This window comes from Dromiciops gliroides, chromosome 3 (genome assembly GCF_019393635.1).
Source record: "Dromiciops gliroides isolate mDroGli1 chromosome 3, mDroGli1.pri, whole genome shotgun sequence".
Lineage (NCBI taxonomy): Eukaryota > Metazoa > Chordata > Mammalia > Microbiotheria > Microbiotheriidae > Dromiciops > Dromiciops gliroides.
In genome coordinates this window covers 58625633-58645726 of record NC_057863.1, presented here as the reverse complement: position 1 = coordinate 58645726, position 20094 = coordinate 58625633, and the positions used below count along the sequence as shown (strand labels likewise).

General features: G+C 36.9%; 1 protein-coding gene across 1 annotated transcript in view; it reads left to right on the top strand.

The window, feature by feature from the left end:
* Nucleotides 1–17292, top strand: part of DAW1 (dynein assembly factor with WD repeats 1) — a 49838-nt gene extending 32546 nt beyond the window's left edge. Inside the window, exons 7-13 of the mRNA XM_043996569.1 lie at nt 1747–1854; nt 4788–4894; nt 7285–7387; nt 8141–8255; nt 10901–10977; nt 13795–13957; nt 16917–17292. Of these exons, the coding sequence (XP_043852504.1) occupies nt 1747–1854; nt 4788–4894; nt 7285–7387; nt 8141–8255; nt 10901–10977; nt 13795–13957; nt 16917–16951 (708 nt within the window). The 3' untranslated portion in view covers nt 16952–17292. The remainder of the gene's footprint in view (nt 1–1746; nt 1855–4787; nt 4895–7284; nt 7388–8140; nt 8256–10900; nt 10978–13794; nt 13958–16916) is intronic.
* The last annotated feature ends 2802 nt before the right edge of the window (nt 17293–20094 follow it).

Sequence of the window (20094 nt, the reverse complement as noted above, 5' to 3'; positions counted from 1 at the left end):
TATATCTAGAGCATAAATTCTTTATTTTAAGGTTATGGTGGAGGAGAAATTTGAGATAAACAATTGTTCTGCCATCTTGCTGATCACTTCGATTATTATCATTTTAATCTTGCAGAAGTTTTTTTTAATAGACGCACTAATTTATTGAAGAGCGGAATCTCTAGTGCTATATCGATTTTTGCTTTTCCTGGAATGAACTTCTTGTATGGGGATAGAATCCCAAGTTTAGGTCATGATTCTTCCACTTAACTATCTTTGCAACCTCTCTGGCCAGTGTTTTTTCCATCTATAAAATGAGGAGTTTGGACTTGTTGATTTCAAAAGTTCTTTCCATCTTTTGAATCTATGAGCTGATTATAATCTCAGCATTTTGATATGGTTTTCTCCAATATACATTTCACAATAAGATACTGATTCCCCCCACCAATAATTTTGCTACTTGACATATATTACAATAGTTAGGTCAGCATTTACAACTTCCTTTTTAACCTATAATCCCCCCTCCCCCCCCTTCATCTACCAAGTTAAGCTGGTGCCTTGTGGCTACTAATGAATCTTTTAATACACTAGAGTATTTTCTTCAACCCAGCACTCATATTTCCCCATGTAGGTGGTCCTAACACGGATGGATATTCTGCACCAGTTCAGGTTGAATGAAAGTAGTTTTTTTTGTTGTTGTTGATTCAAGGTCCTTTTCTACTTGTTATATTTGTGCATTTTAAAGACACATCCCTGCTTATCATGGCCTTTCTGGGTCCAACAATCTATATTTCCTAGATAGATAGAAAATAGGTGGGTCTACTGGACAAAATGTACCAGAAAGGAATCAGGAGTAATGGAGCTAGCAATATCTTCTACATCATTTTAATTCCTTTATTTGGAATATAACGAATAATACATAGAGTCATTAAGACTGAATGTCAGTGTCCTTACGTTGCAGCAGAGCAGCGGAGCTTGGTGACCATGGCTACCGGCCTGTGGCCCCTGTTAGGGTTTTGCATTAAGGCTGGCTTGGCTGGTGGGTCTGTATACTTCGTTTATGACCAGGGGCTGCTGGGGTCGAGTTCCCAGCGTCAGGCTGCACTATGAAGGGCACAGGAGACAATCCCAGTCGCCTTCAACCATTACTCAGACTTACTTTCGAAGCACATAGGCGTCTGGCTGGAGCTCCCATCCACTCCACATTTCATCATTAAGCCCCGAGAGAGCTGGAACTCAGACATCAACAGCTTGATGTCTTCACTGTCCACTGCTCCCTCGACGATCCAGGCGTATAGTCATGAAGGCTGGAACTACCTGAAGGGCCAGAAGTGAAGCTCCAACCCTTCAGGGGGGTGAAAGGGCTCGGGTCTCAGGACCCCAAATCTGTGGGCTGACCCTTGTCCCCCTGAGGGCAGCTTGTGACCAGGCCCTGCCCAAATAAAGGACTTTAGGGGGGAAAAAAAAGAATGAATGTCGGTCACCAGGTAATATTGAAGCCATCTTTGTGGTCCATTTTGATTTTTGGTCCACTTAAAATAATTTAAAAAGTAATCGAGCCCCTGGATCCAAGGATTCGTGGTAAGTTGCTGTTTTAGGACTTTCTGCTTATGTGGGGTTATCTGCTTGCCCATGTTTATAAAATGGCTTTTCTTTCCTTTGTAGGTGACAAAAAAAATAACCAGAATGTGATGATGTTGTTGAATCTTGAAGCCTTTTTCTAAATGAGCTAATTTGTTGTTATGTTTTCCCTTTTGTGTGATTTAGGTGTGTTTATCATTTAATCCTCAAAGTACATTGGTAGCTACTGGAAGTATGGATACTACAGCCAAACTGTGGGACATTCAGAATGGAGAGGAAGTTGTCACTTTAAGTGTAAGTTGATCATCTCACCCCTTTATTATTTACTAAGATGAGCATGTTATCAGATGTATTCTAAGTTTCAGATTCAATTCAATTCAACAAGCCCCTGGTATATAGAAGGCACCGTATCAGGTGCCTGGCATACTAAGACAAAAAAAGAAAGTCACTGTTCTCCAGGAGTTAACATTTTGCTGAACAGGATATAACATGGCCACAGATGGAACCAGTGGCTCAGTATCTCATGGTCTGGATGTGCAGAGACTAAATTTACTATTGAGTTCCCCTCTCCCAAATCACAAGTTGTTGTCTTGTTCTGCTCTTACTTAAAGATTCTTCTGGAAATCTAAAAATAGAGCAGCTTGTATCTAGGTTTTCACAGATATGGGTAAAAGAGCCCCAGTCTTCTTGGGAGCCCTCGAGGTAATAATGAAATTTTATTAGGTTATAGCCTTTTTTGTACTTCACAGACACCATGCAGAAAACATCGTGCAGTAGCTCACAGACATTTAAATAATTCTCTTTCCTCTTTCCCAAGTCCTACTTCCAGATTCATAGCATGACTCTATAGTTCATTTTCCCTCAGAGTGGGGAAAAATAGATATCTCAAGAGAGACAACCCCCTGGCATTCTGGTGATCCCCATCTTTATCTCAGAGACCTTCAGTCTTATGGCACTACCCCAAGCCTTTGGACTCTCCTCAGAAACAAAACAATCTTGGCATTGGACACAAAAGAGGCAACCTTCTGATATTCCTGTGAATCCCAGATTTCCCCCATAACCATTGGGACCTCAATCCTTTGGGCATTATCCTAAGGGCTTCTACTTCCCCTAGAAGGAAACAAACTCTTGGTTAGTTAACTAACAAACTAAGAAGCAAAGCTATTCCTATCTTTCCATAGTGGTCATGAAGGACAAAGGACAAGTCTTTTGCTTCCTCATAGTCTGCCTCAGCATCCTGCTGCTCTTCCAGATGAGTTGCCACATGCAGAGACTGGCACTGAGGAAGGACTTCCCTTTCTCTCTTTCAAAGGCTGTGTTCCTGAGCTCACCTAGGAATCTCCCCTACTGTCTTTAGGAGATTGGGTCTTAGAACTCTCCAGAAACTCATCATCATCAAGGATGCTAGTCAAGGGGGATGAAATTCAGGAGCTTCCCCCATTGAGCCACATAGCTCCTCTCCCAATAGCTGCCATATTTCAGGCTGAGAGTTCCACCACCACTGCCTCTCCATAATTGTCATCCAGTTCTCTGGGCTCAGGATTTCTTCTGGGGACATGTGATTGTGAGACCTCACCAGTGTCTCATTCTGCCCACTCCCAGACCATATAGGTAGCTACACTTCTCAAAGTATATGCTATAAAGGTTCTCCAGCTTGTTGGCTGTTGATTTGACATGAAAGAATAGATATACTGGGTTCTGGTGAATCTAAGACAGAAAGAAAAGAAAGAAGGAAGGGCCATTTGTATTCGGTGATTTGAATTTTTAATACTTTTACATTAAACATAGCCATTTTCCACTGACACCATTTGACAGATATTGCTACAAAGTCACCACAGCTGCCAGCTTGGATATGACTAGCAAAATAATTGGATCTCAAGCTCTCTCTTTCAGATCAATGCAAATTTCCTAAACATATGAAAAGAAGAAATGAGAGAAGGGGAGTACAGAAAACTTTGTAAAAGCTTGCACGTGGCACTCTGTTTTGTCTTTCTCTCTCTACTTTTACCATTCTACTCTAGATGTTTAGGAGCTCACTTTTGTTTCTTTTATTCCTCTTCCCTGAAGCATGAAGGAAGACTGGATTAAAGGGTAATATTCTACAGGGTGGATTAATTGTCTAATATTTCACTCCTCCAGCCCCTTCTTGTGTACTACTACTCTCCAGAAGCCATGGTGATGTGATATTGGCAACAAGTGGGACCATTTAGGCCTGGTCTTTGGCCCCCCAAAAGTGGTATACAGGCTGAAGAAGAATACAATTGCTATTCTAAGCAAATGTATTTAAATTCTGTACTAAAAAAGGATTTTGCTGCCTTATTGGAAATCATAAAACCAAGTTTAATTACATTACTCCCCTTTCCCCCCAAACCCTGTGATTATTCATCTGGGTAAAAGCTTTGTCATTAATTCTTATCATTTTATGGGTAATTACTTGTTTTCAGGAGAAGAGGAGGTTAAAATTCCCCATTAATACCTGTGCTTAAAACTAAAAATATGACTTTTGTTGCCTTTACCTAAATGGATCTGAAAACACGAGTCATATACTTCACACTTGCCTACCCATCTGCTTCAAGGGAGTGGATTCTCTTCCTTTGTTTTTGAAGTATAGAATCAAGTGTTCAGATTTTTTAATCTCAATTTTTGAAGCTTATTAAACCTAAATAGAGACTCTCAAAGAGTGAGATTTATGTTTTATTTTAAGATGGATTATATACCTAATTTTAAAAGCTAAGTTTCTTCCAGCAATTTCCTGCAATTTAATGAATTATAGCAATGGAAAAGACAAAAAAGTAATTTGAGTAATATAGAGATACAACTAAGGGGCAGCTAGGTGGCACAGTGGATAAAGTATTGGCCCTGGATTCAGAAGGACCTGAGTTCAAATTTGACCTCAGACACTTGACACTTATTAGCTGTGTGACCCTGGGCAAGTCACTTAACCCTCATTGCCCCATAAAAAAGAAAAAAAGAAAAAGAAAAGAAATACAACTAAATTAGGTCTAAGTATTTAATGTTGTAGGACCATGTCATGTATGATAGCTTCTTCTAATTCCATCTTGCAATTAAGGAAACAAAGTGCTCCTGAGTTTTAAAGATTTGAAAAATAAAAAAGATGAATAAAGTGCCAGTTGTCATGTTCAAGCAAGCATTTCTATTTTGGGAACATTATAAGGTCAGTGTGGGAAAACTTTTGCTCATGATGGTATATGCTCTATTTTTTCTAGGGACATTCAGCTGAAATCATCTCCTTATCATTTAACACCTCAGGAAACAGAATTATCACTGGTTCCTTTGATCATACAGTTTCTGTATGGGATGTTGAGACTGGAAGGTATTCGTAGTTAATTTTCTATTATGGTATTAAGTTGTACTGCCATATATACTGCAGCTTTTCATGAATTTAATGGAAGCTTATGGTTTCTACCATATAGGAGTAGAACACAGTGACTCATATATACATATATATATATATATCACTTTAAAAATTAAATTATGTTTCTATTAACAGTTTCTCTCTCCTACCTCCATCCACCCCTGGGGAAAAAATAAAGATACAAAACTAAAACTCATAAGAATTGTGTATAGTCAAGCAAAACAAATTTCCACATTGGCCATTTAAAAAAAAATATAGATCTCATTCCACACCTTGAGTCTCACCTCTCAGGAGTTGCATAGCATGATCCATCATTAGTTAAGTGGTCATTGCATTAATTAGAGTCCTTATGTCTTTCAAAGTTGTTTCCCTTTATGATAATGTTTGTTAAATTGTTTTGTTTCTACTTAAGGCATTCTGCACAATTTCATACAAATCTTTACAGTTTCTTCTAAATTATCTCCGTTGTCATCTCTCCTGGTATAGTAGTATCCCTTTCCATTCACATAGCATAATTTGTTCAGCCATCCTCCAAATGATTACCTCCTTTATTTTCAGTTCTTTGATAAAAGAGCTGCTCTAAATATTTTGTAAACAAGGGGTCTTTTCCTTCATTCTTTGATCTATTTGGAGAATAAACCTAGTAGTGATATCATTGGTTTAAAGGATACATACATTTTAGTGATGTTTTGGACATAGTGCCAAACTGATTCCAGAATGATTGGACCACTTCACACTTCTCCTGATAGTGTATGAATGTGCCCTTTCCTCCAAAGCTCTTCCAACATTAGTCATTTTGCTTTTTTTTTTCTTCATGTTTGTTAACCTGATGAGTGTGACGTGGTATTTCAGTTATCTTAATTTGAATCTCTTTAATTTGTCAGTTTGGAACATTTTTCATATGTTGGTTGATAACTTGTATTTCTTTCTTTGAGAATTGCCAGTTCATATATTTTGACCATTTACCAATTAAGGGAATGATTTCTATTTTATAAATTTGATTACATTTATTATTGATTTCAGAAACAAAACTTTTTTAGAAAAGTATTTTATTATTTTGAAATAAAACTTTTATTAGAGAAATTGCAAAATTATCTCCCCCCCCCAGTTATCTGCTTCTCTAATAATTTTAGTTGTATTGGTTTTGTTTGTGCAAAATCTTTTTCTGTAACCAAAACTGACAGTTTTATCTTCTGTGATCCTCTTTATCCCTTGCCTGGTACATTCTTTTTATGAATTCTCACAACACACAAAGCTGGTTGATTAGCAAGTTGGTCTGGGGTTGCCTATGGACCAGGGAACAGGCCAGGCAAGTAAAAAACCTGTTCCTCCTTAAATCATACCACCTGGGACCTTCTGAAACTTGGGATAGTGCAGCCTGGAAACAGTACCCCACTTTAAGGAGCTAACAAAGGCAAGTAAAGGAAAGCCAAGATGAGCGGACAGAGAAAGGTGAGGACCATAGAAAGTTTCTTTAGTAACAAGGAAGATTGAGGTGCACTCTCAGAGGAAGATGTTAACATCAGGGCCCCGATATCTAAAGCTTCTTTTTATGAATTCTCTGTTTATAGAAATATCTATCTTCTGTAAGTACTCATTGAAATAACGTAAAATTGTAAAAGAGAGCAAATGTACAATATCATTACCATAATGGTTTAGTTTAATTGTTTATGTTTGTATTATGTAACCAACTTTTTAATGTATTTTAAAGATATCAATCTGAAACAAATATATAGATAATTCACCAAATTTGATTTGGTCCAATCACTTCAGTTTTTTTCCTAGGTTTTATTTTTTTGTTGTTCTAGTCATAAGAAAGTTAAACAAATTAACTATCAATTGTAAAATCCTTGGTTGCAAGTAGTAAGCTATAGAAGGGCTGAAAGAGCAAGGGATTTGCCAACTCATTTCCACCAAAGGTGAGAAGAGAAACAAAGGACATCTATATGCCACAAATTTATTATTTATTTTCTGAATGGTCAATGGTTCACTAATCAAGCATGAGGATATTTTCAAGCTTTCTGGATTTTAGACTGACACCATATTTTCAAAAGCTTCCACTCCTTTCTGAGATAAGGTAAATCTTTTATTCATTGCTGTCAATATTGATATTTTTAGACTTTTCATACTGTCTACATGAAGCAATGACTTTGGAATTCATTGACTGGTTCTAAGCTATAGATTTCTTTTCCCTTTGACTCAGGTGTCAACATGTTCACTCAGATCATGGCCATGTAAAAATTACAATTGTTGGTCTTTTTGCAATAGCTTAAGTGTCTAGGATTGACATTATTTAATATGCCATAAATTTCATTGTTTTATTTCTCTTTTTTCTTTTTCTTTTTTAGGAAGGTATATACTTTAATAGGTCATCGTGCAGAGATTAGTAGTGCTTTATTCAACTGGGATTGCTCTTTAATTTTAACTGGATCTATGGACAAAACATGCATGGTGAGTTAAAGAGAGGCCTTTACCTAATAAATTCATTATTTATATGTGTGTTGAACTTTCAGAATAAGAGATTATTAAACTTGGAAGCTAGGAAAGTGGATTTTAAAAACACATTTCTTCTCTCTTAATAGCAAATGATGAATGTTTATAAACCAATGGCATTAATGATTTTTTACTTTATTTCAGATTTCCGCTTTGATTTTTTTGCCCTTATAAGGGAAAATGTAAAATTTGATAAGAATATAATCAAGTAAGATGTTATGACTTTCATTTTAAAAAAACAGGAGAAAGTATTTAAAATAATATATTTTATACTTCCGAACCTTGAAAGTATAATATAATGGATTGTGAATTTAGACTAAATGCCCTTCACCCTGACATTCTTATACTACAGTTTATATATATTTTAGTAAGAGCTGATAATCTGACAAAAAAAATACTCCTAATTGATTGACTACACATGAGCACCTCATACCTACTGTGGGCCATGCACTTTGAGTTTTTTCCTGTAGTAGAGATTCATCCACACCATTTAGCTGCTACACCTTTGGATTTGTTCAAGGGCAACTGGCTCTAGGAGCAGAGTGAAGCTAACTGAAGGATCAAATCCATAATCTATAATTTAGGAAAATCCATGATCACGCTTCAAACAACTAAGCCCAACAGTAACAATTACATTCTTAAGATTGCTTTTGACTTTATGTAGTTTTCTTAAATAGAAATACATAGGTTTCTTTTTCTTCTAAATTACAGCTGTGGGATGTTTTGAATGGGAAGTGTGTGGCAACTTTAACAGGTCATGATGATGAAATATTAGATATCTGTTTTGATTATACAGGACAGCTTATTGCAACTGCTTCAGCTGATGGTAAGTAAGCTGATAATATGTTTTCCTTATGAGAAAAGTTGTTTGTTTTTTACTTTATATCTGGGAGTCTACCAATGTAGAAATTTTCTCCCAAAAATGTAGGTCAGCAACAATTCATCAAAAATTTACAGTTGGGACAGCTAGGTGGCACAGTGGATAGAGCACCAGCCCTGGATTCAGGAGGACCTGAGTTCAAATTCGACCTCAGACACTTAACACTTACTAGCTGTGTGACCCTGGGCAAGTCACTTAGCCCCAGTTGCCTCACCCCCCCAAAAAAAATTACAGTTGAAGAGAGTTTCCAAGACCATTGAGAGCTTAAATGACTCATAGATTGTCAGAAGTCCACTCAGAGACAGGGTTTGAACTAGGCCTTCAGACTCCAAGGCTAACCTTCTGTCCACTCCACCATGCTGTCACGTATGAAATTTTGTCATCAGCACAATTGCTCACTGGGCATGTGGTAGAATATGATATGTAAATATAATAATAAAGAATAAAATTGAGGTAAAATCTGAAGAATTAGCAAATAATGAATGTTTTTTAAAGATAATATTTTATCTGAATCTCTTGACAAATATTGATTATTCAGACTTTATATGTATGTACTGAAAGTTTCATTCATAATTTTGTAGAATATTTTTCATTCTAAAATATTTTAAGTGTCTATTATGTTTTATTTACAAAAAGGGCTTTATTAATGAAAAGCATTTGTAAATTAAGTTGTGAAAGTCTATAAAAATGATTTGAAAGGTATTGGGTCTGTTAACAACAAACAAGAATATCCTGTTTGCTGAATTCCTAACTTTCCATCTGATTATACTGGTATTGTGTAGGCACTGATAAAACAGGAAGTCTATTACTTACTTGAGAAAGTAAAAGACAGACAAGTATTGTTATATGAGTTTTTGAAATTGCCAAAGTTGGTAATTGATAGTTTGGCCAAAGGAGTAAAATTACGGGTTACAGTACCATGAAGGGAAAAATATTCAGGGCTCTTTCTTTGCACTTATTTCGATGGTGATTTAAATCTATTGGGTAAGAATTTATCAGATATTGAAAAGGTGAAGGAACCCCTGTTCTTTTGGCTTAGTAAATATTGTAACAATTAGCATATTTTTGGTATGTACTTTTTTCTTTTTTTTTTTTTTGTGAGGCAATTGGGGTTAAGTGACTTGCCTAGGGTCACACAGCTAGTAAGTGTAAAGTGTCTGAGGCTGAATTTGAACTCAGGTCCTCCTGAATCCAGGGCCGTTGTTCTATCCACTGCGCCACCTAGCTGCCCCAGTATGTACTTTTAAAACTCAGAATTAATGACTTAAAATTTTCCCTAAAGATACTTGTAATCCTTGTGTCAGAGTTGTTTGTGGGCATAGATTACCTTTCAAGTATCAGACATTTCTAGGAAGAGGTATTGGGGTGCAGAAGACAGAAGACACTTGTTAGAGTCAGAAAGACCTAGTGTTTCAGGTGCTGCTTCTAATAGGTGCCGGGACACAAGGCAATCCCTTAACCCCAAGCATCCTCACACAGAACACTACATCTCCAGTCTCTTCATGCCTGAAAAGTTCTCCTTCCTCACCTCTGCCTTCTGTTCTTGGTTTGCTTCAAGCCTCAGCTCAAATTCCAGCTGAGGAAGAGGCTTTTGCTGGCTTTCCCAACTGCCGCATCTGCGCATAATTATTTGCCTGTGGTTTCCTCAGGAAACTCCTTGAGGGCAGGCACCTGTGTTTTTTTTTTCCCCTTTCTTTGTTTCCCAGGACTTAGTACCGTTCCTGGTGCCAGTAAGTGCTTAACAAATGCTTGTCTACTGACTATAATTCTGAGTTTCACTAGAACTATTGTTCTTTTTTTGTAACTCTTGCCCCTGGAAACTCCTTCAGAAACTGTTTGTACTCAGGTGTTGGGGAGACAGGAGTGAGTGTTTTTGTACTTAATGACTTAATGCATCCCGGACTTCCCTGATCTACTAATTTGCCAATCCACTGAAGAATGCTAGCATTTGACAGACTATCACTGCTCTGGAGCAATTTAGATTCTCCTATGCTACTTAATGGGACCACTGATCTCTCACTGGATCCAGTTCATTTGCAAACAAGTAATATCCTGCTCACTGGCGTCTTTGCTTGTTCCCTGTGCTTCAGAAATAGGGCAGTTTTAAACATTGCCTCATCCTTAGCAAATAGCAGCTTGATGTATTTTTCTTTTGCCTCCCTATCCATGAGATTAGGGTGGGCTTCCTGCTTTAGGTTACTGAATTGAAGGTGTGGAGACTGGAGGAGTCAGGCCAATCATCTAGATCTTTGGCCCATTCAACTTTGAACTGAACACTAATTTCTATGAACTCTCAAGAAATCAAAGGAAGAGCAGATGATGTTTGCAAGGCCTTTCATGGATTTTCATGATTAGTTTCTGGAGCATTTACTACCCAAGTCCCTCCCCAATCTACTGTTTTCTCACTTCTCTGGTAAAGAAATGGATGAGACATGTGAGAATCCAGCTCCTCTTCCTAGGCATAGGGCATAAGGGAAGGTAGGTCCCCTTTGATATGAGGATTGTTATCTTACATTCCAGCATAGAGGATTATAAAAACAAAAATCAGATACTCACAACACTGAATATATGTGTTTCTTCCTCTGATAAAGGAACAGCAAGAGTTTTTAGTGCTGCTACAAGAAAATGTATTACCAAGTTAGAAGGTCATGAAGGTGAAATTTCAAAGGTAAGTTGGCTTTTCCCTTTATAAGTGTTTGCTTAGAATTCATATCTTTCAAGAATAAACCCAAAGAGGCATCTGTCTTAAATGACTTATTTAAGTAAAAACTCAAAGGTATAGAGGGACTAAATCTAGCTCAATTTCTCATATTGTTCTAAGAAATTTATCACATGTATTTTATGGTACACATTTTTGTAAGTATATCCTCAAGGAAGACATGATGATTGAAGAGTAAAATCAATTGTGCTCCATAAAACAACATTTACTTCAGCTGTAAAAAACAAAATAATTATTTGGTGTGGCAGAAAAGAATTGGAAACAAAGTAGTTGTTTAACAGATGGAGGATGGCTAAACAAACTGTGGTCTACTGATGGAATGGCATATTACTGTGCTATGAGTATGATGAACACAGAGAAGCCTGGAAAGATTTATGTGAACTGATGCAAAGTGAAGTAAGCAAAGCCAGGAGAACAATATACATAGTGACTATGACAAAGGAAACATAAAGAACAACCACAATGAAACAATAAAAAACTAACTGTAGAATTCAAAGAGAAGATAACTCCCTCTCCTCCCCCACCTCCCCAACCCTAACTCCATTGCAGAGGTGGTAGGCCCATAGGTATAGAATATTGTTTTATTTTAAAGTTTTTTTTCCTATGTATTGACCAATTTTGCTGATTTCTCCTCTTTCTCCATTTCATTTTTTTTCTTTATAAAATGGGGAAGGAGAAGGATACAAAGAGAAATTTAGGCCATATAAAACTAAAAGATAATAATAAAAATGAATGTTTTAAAAAACCTGGTATACCAAAAGTATTTGGTAAAGCAATTTATTGAACTCTTAAGCAGCTTTTCCCATTTATAGTATATGCATGACTGAATAATTTTATAGGAATCATGCCATGTGATAAATATTTTACTCATCGAATTGATACTGCAATTATATCATTATACTAATAACCACTAATTAATAGTAACTAATAACAATAGGTATCCTCAAATTCTTCAATTTTCAGAAATTCCAAAGTTCTATTTTTGTCTTCTCTACAAATGACCAAACTAAGTAAGTCACATAGTGCTTTGCTTTCTGCTTGTTCAACCATGGTCCAGGTGTGTGAGGATTTTTACCATGGTTTAGGATTTAGTGCTTATCTCCAACTAGGCTCATCCTGATTCCTGCTCCCTTTGTCCATGGGTTCAGTTTTGCATTGAGACATTTAATCAATATTTGTTGAATTGAGCCTTTATGGCATGGTGTTGGTCAAACACTCTTGCTTTCTTTTAGGGTTTCTTCAGAGGTTCAGGTTAGCTACCTTGAATACAGCAATCTCTGATTTGATGTGTTTTTTGGAATCATGGGCTCAGGTCTTTGGTTGACAGTGGTTGTAATGGAAGAACATAGAGTGTCCCTAATAACAGAATTCCAAGTTATGAAAGTGGGATTTTAGGCAGAGAAATGAGCAAGTTTATGGGACCAATTAGAGAAAGGAATCGTCTGAGTGTGAAGGGAAAATGTGATTATGTGAAGTAGCCCATAGGAGAACACAAGAACAGATTTAGGTAGTTGTATGTTTTATACAATATATGATTTTTCTGACCAAAGGAGATGAATAGTACTATTATTTTGAATTAAAACAGATATTTTACTCTTCACTTTTGCTTTTCATATTTATAAGTTGAGACACAACTCCCTTACTCAAAAACAGTTTGTGTAGTTTGTCTTTTTAACACACACATACACACATGCTTGCCACAGATTATTCTACTAATGTTATGTTCTATATGTCTATATTTCTCTCTGAAATCTCATGTTGAAGGAGTAAGTCTGAAATAATGACCAAATTCCTTTAAAAAGTTAAGTTATGCTCTTTAAGTATGCCAGGTTTTTCTTTTGTATTGTAAATTGCAAATAATTTCAACTTTGTTCAGGTTTGAAATTCCATAACATTTATTTTTCTCATTGTGTGTGAAAATTAGTATTGATATTGTAAAAATAGTATTCTGGGATGAAGGGCAGGAAATCTTTGTTAATATGCATGAACATAGTAAGGATAGGAATATATTTGTCCTAAAGATATCATAAACAAAAGATAGAAATGCTTAACAACTTTATTAGCTGATTTTAATGGAGGAAATGTATCTGACAATATTTATAATAGAAGGATTCTTTTTAGTTCTCTGCTTACAAAAAATTAAAAGTCAGAGGTCTGGAAGCCAGAATTACAGCTAATCCACCTTCATTTTATTTTTCAAGTTGAAAATATTTTCTTAATTTCACTATGTGGCTGTATTAGCAGAATGTTGCCTATCATAGTCTACCTTTAAAAGAAAATATAGGAAAAATATGGGAAGTATTTGTTAGAGCTCAAAACTACATATACAATTGGTTTCACTTTAAATTGTAGCTTGGTGGAAATATAAAGAGATGTAATTAACATTCATAGCAGTAGTGTATGCGATGTAAGAGATTTTAATAAGGAAGAGGACCTGGGTTTGGTAAATGTTTAAATGACCAAAATACATATTAGAAAAACATTTGTAGTCATTACATGGACCCTGGAACCCTGCTCTCATAACTTGGAATATTGCTATTTTTTATTTTTAATTTTTTTTTTTTGTGAGGCAATGAGGGTTAAGTGACTTGCCCAGGGTCACCCAGCTAGTAAGTGTCAAGTGCCTGGATTTGAACTCAGGTCCTCCTGAATCCGGGACCCGTGTTTTATCCACTACACCACCTAACTGCCCCCAAAATATTGTTATTAGGATCACTGTATGCTCTCACATTAGTAATTTAGTGCTCTTTTTTTTTTCTTTTTCAGATTTCCTTTAATCCTCAAGGAAATCGTCTTCTGACAGGTAGCTCTGATAAAACAGCTAGAATATGGGACTCTCACACAGGACAGTGCCTCCAGATTCTAGAGGGTCACACAGATGAAATCTTCTCTTGTGCTTTCAACTATAAAGGCAATATCATCATTACAGGCAAGTTAAGAAGCCAAATCATTGATTTAATTTTAAAGTAAGCTCTCTTCATCAGTCAATATTATGGTGTCCTTGACTGAAATATGTGGCATATTTCCAAGAGGAACTAGCTAAAATGCCTTGCCCATAAACATACCTTCATGATATGCCATATTAATTTCATTAGTTAATTTTAATAACAGCATGGTCTGGTTGCTAAAGTACTGAACTGGAGAAAGCTTCACAACTGGCTCACTGCATGACATTAGGTAAACTATTTACAAGGCAAATTTCCCTGACATAAAAAAAAACAAAAGCTAGCTTATCCTAAATTTTGCCAGCCACTTAAATATTCATAAACCCTTCTCAAAATTCCACTAATCCAATAGGAATTACTTACCTGATGCTGACAATCATTCATTCCGCAAAGTGGTAGTATAGTACCTGTGTTAGTGTCCAGCCTTGAGCATAGTTGAAGCAGAGGACGGCTTATCTGATATGGTTTGGGGGCAGCTTTGAAACAGCCTTCGAGTCCACAACCTTACTCCTTCCGGCTTGTCGTATTTCCCAAAAATCCATCGCTGGGATGATAGAATCTTCCCCAAGAAGTGCTATGTTAAAGTGTAACAAAGTAGCTGGACATATTAAGCCATCATGATGATAAAGCCAGTAGAAATCTTCTTGTTTAACAAGTGAAGAAAAACTGATGCTGAAACATTTTTATGGCTTTACCAGGCCTCAAAACCAGGCCTTCTAAATCCAGGCCCAGGCCTCTTCCCCCTGGTCGTGTAGTTTGAATATTATCAAGGGATTAAACAAGGTCACTTTTAATGAAGAAAGGTAATGTTAGGCTCTAGGGGCTGGGGGTCCCCTCACTAGGAGATATGAGCCATTTAGAAAGTGTACTACAAGAGCACTGGCTGCTATGGTGGGGCACAGGTGGTGGATAGAGGCCAGGCTTTCCTTCGTGATTTCCATTTGTTGTTATTTTTTTTCACCCCTATGGTTTGGAGTGGGGGAGAGGGGAAGGAGCTCCCAGCAAAGAACTTCTCCCAGTGTAGATCAGCATTTTCGCTGCAATTTCTAGTCTTAGAGAATTAGAATTACCTGGGGCCACTGAGAAATTAAGTGACTTGCTGAGGGTCCCATGCATGAAAGGTAGGACTTGAACCCAGCTCTTTACAAGGCCCTTGGAACATTTACTTGTCACAATTGTAAGGAATTAACATCTGAACAATTCAAACAAATACTTTCCTTTTTTATTATTTTAATGTCCTAAAAAAACCACACATAACCCTGTAATACATTTCAAAGTACAGAATTAATTCAGAACAGGCATTGGTACAGGCATAACCGCAGATCAATTTTTTGGGCTGTGATTTAATCTCTTTAGGCCACATGGCTATTGATCTCCATTGATTTCTCTTGCTAAGTAATAATGAGGATCATTCTTCATTTTATCCAGGTTTGAAAATTATTAGTGACTGATATTGCCCTTGAATTGAAGATGTTTGTACCTTTAAACCCAAGGTGTGCATCACAAAAAGGCTGACTAGTCCATGGGGCTGAGAGAAAAGAGGCCCTAGCCCCTAAAGTCCCCTCCCAGCAGCTAGAGACTTGCTTCTTTTATTATAAAGGGGTTTTGTCTATTACTACTAACAGGTAATAAATAGCCTTGGGGCAGGTGACACAGTCATTTCATCTTAATGAGAAGGAGTTCTCATCAGCTACTTTCCTAAAAGGAGTCTTGACTTGTTTGGGTAGGAGGTTAAGAGAGAGTAACCATATACTTGGTACCTTGGGCCTCTCCTGGTGGGTGGAATGATGGGGTGGGTGTGGGAGGTAGGTTTTAGCAGAGAAATGCCAAAAAGGCCACAGGATAAACATGATTCACAGGGTGGTAATGTCAAGAACATACGGAATGGGGGCAGCTAGGTGGTGCAGTGGATAGAGCACCAGCCCTGGATTAAAGAGGACCTTAGTTCAAATCTGGCCTCAGACACTTGACACTTACTAGCTGTGTGACCCTGGGCAAGTCATTTAACCCCAATTGCCTCACGCACCACCCCCCAAAAAAAACATATGGAAGGGAAGGATCCCTCTCTTTGGAAATTATGCACCTTTAATGGCATTATAGCAAAACATTAGGAGTTATAGTAATTAACACCATGCATTGTGTGAGAAGACTGGCTAGGATATACAATTAAGCCAATGTTTAGAATGGAGCTAATAATAATAACAGCTAACAGTTATATGACACTGACTATATGCCAGGCACTTTGCCAAGCTTATTATAATTATTATCTCATTTGCTCTTCACAGCAACCCAGAGAAGTAGGTGCTATTATCCCCATTTTACAGATGACGAAACTGAAACAAATGGGTTACATGACTAGTAAGTGTCTGAGGCTGGATTCGAACTCGGATTTCCCTGACTCCAGATCCAGCCATCGATCCACTGTGCCACCTAACTGATCTGTAGAGAAATTGACTCCATGGTTTTGGTTTCATTAATACTGACCAACTGAGCTAATTAAAACCATGTAAAAATATTTAATATATCACAAACCCCTGACATTCTCAGGGAATTAATAATCACACCTTGAAGCTCTGGCTCATTTAGTAGTTGCTGTTCAGTCATTTCAGTGTCTTCATGATTCCATTTTTTGGGAGGGGGGGCAAAGATACTGGAGTAGTTTGCTATTTCCTTCTCTGGCTCATTTTACAGATGAGGAAACTGAGGCAAATGGGGTTAAAGGACTTGCCCAGGGTCACATAGCTAGTTAAGTATCAGAGGCTGGATTTGAATTCAGCAAGATGAGGTTTCCTGACTCCAGGCTAGGCGCTCTATCCACTGCAGTGCCCCCCACTATGTACCCTGGTGGTATTTATTAGTAAGAAAAGATCTGAAGTGTAAGATAACAAGAATATAAACTTATGAAAAGTAACAATATATGACAATATGATATTTGTATCACAGGTAGCAAGGATAATACCTGTAGGATATGGCGTTGACTGGTGAATCTGTGTTCAAGATCATAAGCTTCTCAAAATGCAAGCAAGGTTTCCTGATGCATCATTTACTTTCTCTTTTCAGTATTTCTCCGAAGCAGGCTACTTACGTGTATTGTACTTGGCTTCACAGGTATTACTAAAAAGACTGAATAAGTAGGCTTGGTAGTTGCGTGTATATTATTGGATGGGAATTACTGAAAACTACAGACTAATGGAATATTTTGCCATGGGTCACTATTTTCTTTCTTGTTCTTTTGTCTTTTTTTTTTTTAAGTTATGACTAGCATCATGTTACTGTTCAATGAAAACTGGCTAATTTAGTAGTCTCCCCAAGATTCTGTTTTCAAGTACCATTGTAACACTTTGTCTAATAAAATTTTTAAAGAAAATATTATATGTGTATCTTCATAATGCATATTGGTGAAAGGTATTGATTTGAAAATAAGGAATTTTATTTGCAGTTTACAGCTAAGAGCAGAGGATTCTACAAATAATATTAGAATAGTCAGGCAGCCTCCAGGGAGCAGGGGTTCCTAACTTTTCAATTTCTCTTTAGGATGGCATATACACAAAGTAGAATATCCTCCATTATTAAGTAACCATACTCTTTATTGACAGTGGATCAGTAAGAATATAGGAAGCTTTGGGTGTATAGACATAGTGACCAGAATTTGAGGTGCATGAGTTTAAAAGCTAGATATTTAAGTCAATTATCCAGAGAGATAAAACGGTTAACCTGAGAATAAAAGCAGGCATCAGATGAGTTCTGTTAAAATGCAAATGAACCATAGTCTTAACAATAGTCCTAACAAGATAGCCATTGGGATTTTAGTTCCAGAGCTGCTATTTAGCATCCTCCATGCAATAAAAAATGGACAAAACTTGTTCGTTAGGATAAGCGGTGCAGATACAAAGACAAGAACATTGGAATGTCACCAAGGAAATGTGTAATTAAGCAAGATTTACCCACAGTAAGATAATTCTAGCCAATCTTAATGGCTTTTACTGAAACAATCATAAATAAAATTCAAATGTATATGCTACTTTAAGATTTTTGAAGCCCATTACCTGTAAGAATCCTGTGAAATAGGTAATTCTATATAGTTCAAGGAAAGAATTGATCCTTGGATGGATAATGGATGCCTTTCCCTGTGGGAGATAGACCCAGTAATTTGAAAAGTGGTATATCTTAGACCAAGAAATTCAATTTTTTGTTGATGGTTTTTGGGGGAACCACCAGTAAGTTGGCTACAAAAGAAGTGACATACTGTCCAAAGGCTAGTAGCTACTCATACTGCCAATGAGCAGGTATGCCTACCAACACTACACTGAGAACCATAACAGCCACCAGTGTGGTCCAGTGCCTCATAGGGCACTTTCCAGGGTTCTTCCCATATGGGACCATGGAGACTGAATGGTTTCAGCAGAATGATATTGGAGGCAAGACTGCTTTGTTAGACTCATTTTGGTAGATGTCAGCGATCCTTCCCTCATCTTCCTTTTGTGTGAGTTTGCATAGGCCTTGTCCAGGGCAAAGGACTTTGATCACTGGTCAAGAACGGGATTAATTTGTCAGGGTCCCATGCAAAGTAGAGTTTCGTTATAGACACATAGTGATTTATTTATGTGTGTTTGTTTGAAAATGATAGACTGGTTTCCCAAAAGTAAATATATTGAAGAAAGTAACAGCTAATAGAAAATAGTAACATATCCCAAAAGCTCTTTGTCATGAATTTGTTGTTGTTCAGTAATTTCAATAGTGTTCAAGTCTTTGTGACACTAGTTTGGGGTTTTCTTTTCAAAAATAGTGGAATGGTAAGCCATTTTCTTCTCCAGTTCATTTCATTCATGAGGAAATTGAGGCAAATAGGGTTAAATTATTTTCCCAGGGTCACAAAGTTAGTAAGTGTCTGAGGCCAGATTTGAGCTCAGAAAGGTGAGTCTTCCTGACTTCAGGCCCAGTATTCTATCCACTGCACCCATCAGCTGCCCTATCAATAACAAGTAAGTCTTGCCAAAACTTATTTCCCTTTTTTTTCCCCCTCTGGTACTAGACTGGTAGATGAAGAGAATACACCTGATAGAATTTGCCTTGATTTTCTTTCTTTCTTTCTTTCTTTCTTTCTTTCTTTCTTTCTTTCTTTCTTTCTTTCTTTCTTTCTTTCTTTCTTTCTTTCTTTCTTTCTTTCTTTCTTTCTTTCTTTCTTTCTTTCTTTCTTTCTTTCTTTCTTTCTTTCTTTCTTTCTTTCTTTCTTTCTTTCTTTCTTTCTTTCTTTCTTTCTTTCTTTCTTTCTTTCTTTCTTTCTTTCTTTCTTTCTTTCTCTTTCTTTCTTTCTTTCTTTCTTTCTTTCTTTCTTTCTTTCTTTCTTTCTTTCTTTCTTTCTTTCTTTCTTTCTTTCTTTCTTTCTTTCTTTCTTTCTTTCTTTCTTTCTTTCTTTCTTTCTTTCTTTCTTTCTTTCTTTCTTTCTTTCTTTCTTTCTTTCTTTCTTTCTTTCTTTCTTTCTTTCTTTCTTTCTTTCTTTCTTTCTTCCTTTCTTCCTTCCTTCCTTTCTTCCTTTCTTCCTTTCTTCCTTTCTTCTTCCTTCCTTTCTTCCTTTCTTCTTCCTTCCTTCCTTCCTTCCTTCCTTCCTTCCTTCCTTCCTTCCTTCCTTCCTTCCTTCCTTCCTTCCTTCCTTCCGGCAATTGGGGTTAAGTGACTTGCCCAGGGTCACACAGCTAGTAAGTGTTAAGTGTCTGAGGCCACATTTGAACTCAGATCCTCCTGAATCCAGGGCCAGTGCTCTATCTACTATGCCACCTAGCTGCCCCATTGATTTCCAACAACAAAAATATTTTGCCAATCTCTCATGAAAATTTTTATCTCTGGACAAAATGAAGTGGTATGGGCTAGAAGATAATTTCTTTGGGTACATGGGGCTCAGGTTAAATGGCCAGAGATAAAGAGTGGTCTTGAATGGTTTGATGTCACCCTGGAAGAAGATCTGGTTTTGTCCCTGTGCTATTTAACATTCTATTTAACATTTCAATGCCTGTTAACAACAAATAATATTTCTATGACGGATTAAAAGAGAAATGCCTAAGCTATTTGGATATTAACTTTATTCTGAATTATACTTATCATTCAAATACTTATCATGCTCATA